Source organism: Dicentrarchus labrax, unplaced genomic scaffold (assembly GCF_905237075.1).
Source record: "Dicentrarchus labrax unplaced genomic scaffold, dlabrax2021, whole genome shotgun sequence".
Taxonomy (NCBI): domain Eukaryota; kingdom Metazoa; phylum Chordata; class Actinopteri; family Moronidae; genus Dicentrarchus; species Dicentrarchus labrax.
The window spans coordinates 473-2,201 of record NW_026136728.1 but is presented as its reverse complement, the minus strand read 5'-3'; the positions used below and the strand labels follow the sequence as shown (position 1 = coordinate 2,201).

The 1,729-nt window shown below is 37.4% G+C and overlaps 1 gene segment (V, D, J or C); it reads left to right on the top strand.

Moving 5' to 3' along the window:
• The first annotated feature begins 629 nt into the window (after positions 1-629).
• Positions 630-1,480, top strand: LOC127359465 (immunoglobulin kappa variable 3-15-like). The segment is given in 2 exon segments: positions 630-844; positions 1,061-1,480. Coding segments are annotated over 2 exon segments (372 nt in total).
• The last annotated feature ends 249 nt before the right edge of the window (positions 1,481-1,729 follow it).

Below are 1,729 nucleotides of genomic sequence, written 5' to 3'. Positions count from 1 at the left end.
CTTTGATTAGTCAAACTGTCTACATTCTTACAAACTATATGTGGGAAAGGAAGAAAAAGAGAAAATGGTAGAAGACAATGTTCCCACTGATTGGTCATGAAGCACTTTTACCTTTGGGTTTCACAATGTGATATTACACTCATGCTCTATATGATAATATTCTCTTAATACTATGTTGTTATGAGCTATGACAGGACTTGGCTGATATCTTTCATTGTGTCATTGTTTATTGCAGTTGGTTATAATTACTTGTTGTAATGTCTCTACATTGTATCCCTTATCTTTAATTTCCATAAGGGCTTATCTGAGGGAAACAACAATGTTTTGCATTCAGACTAATTACTGGAATGTCTTCATATGTAAATAAGTCTTGTCCCATTCTGTGTTAAACCTTGTTGGTACATAACTGAACCAACTGATCCTTGTTTTATGTCTATGTTATTTCGTCTGACCTCAGTAATTGTATGTACGGTACTCAAATAAGAACATGAAATGCACCTTTAAGTTCAAAAGGCTTTAATCATTTAACAGAATAATATCCACCCTTCCTGCTTTATGGAAACCAGTTGCTGTTCTCAATCACAGCTCAAACCCATCATATTATAGATCATTTAAATAGTCAATGCTCTCAGCACTGAGGGGGAAACACCATGATATGTTGAGGACAGCTACAGTTCACTGACTCTGTGTGTTTGCATATGTGTCCTTCCTCTCTGCTCCCAGCCGTTAAGAGGCCAGTGTTGATCAGTGGCTGTCCAGGCCTTTCAGAGCCACTGACACGCCGGCAGCACAATGATAATGTCACTGACTCTACTGCTGGCCACCCTGGGGCTCCTTGTTCAGGGTGAGACTCTCTTCTGAAAACTTTGCTTCAGGATGCAACCAGGTTCACCACAATGATGTTCTGCTATGATGGAGAAACACTGAAACAAGCAGCATTTACCTTCTTCCATCTATTCTCCATGTTAAAGAAATGATACTCTTCTGTTTGGATGTTGATCATCTTTCTCCAAACTGGATTTGTCTCAATAACCCTTCTCCTCTTTTTCATGTTTTCCAGATTCATCAGGAGAAATCATTGTGACTCAGTCTCCTAAAGCTCAGTCTGTTGTTCCAGGACAGACTGTCTCTATCAGATGTAACGTTAGTCCAAGCACTAGTTACTGCTTCAACTGGTACCTTCAGAAACCTGGAGAATCTCCTAAACTCCTCATTTACTGTGGTTCAACCCGTCAGTCTGGAGTTTCAGATCGTTTCAGTGGGAGCGGATCTGGTAGTGATTACACTCTGACCATCAGTGGAGTCCAGACTGAAGATGCAGCAGTTTACTACTGTCAGGGTGAATTCTATATCAACAGTCAGTATGTGTTCAAACAGTGATACAACGTCGTACAAAAACCTCCCTCAGCTGGAGAGGAACTGATCTCAATCAACATTGTTTAACTTTCAACAAAAAAATATTTTTCATATTTTTCTTCAATATACTTTTTAGGAGTAATTTTTGTGCCATTCCTGATGAAAAAAAGAAGATTGCTGAAAATCAGAATAACAGCTGCATAATTTTAGCTCTTAAACATTATAGTCTGAGTAACATAAAAACATATACTCAGTGAATCTATAAAAAAAATTACAAATGTTTAGGAATGACAAAATTTATATTTTTTACATTTGCTTTTAAAAAAGTATTTTTTGTTGAAATCATTTGAGCTCTCAACAGAACAAAATGAAT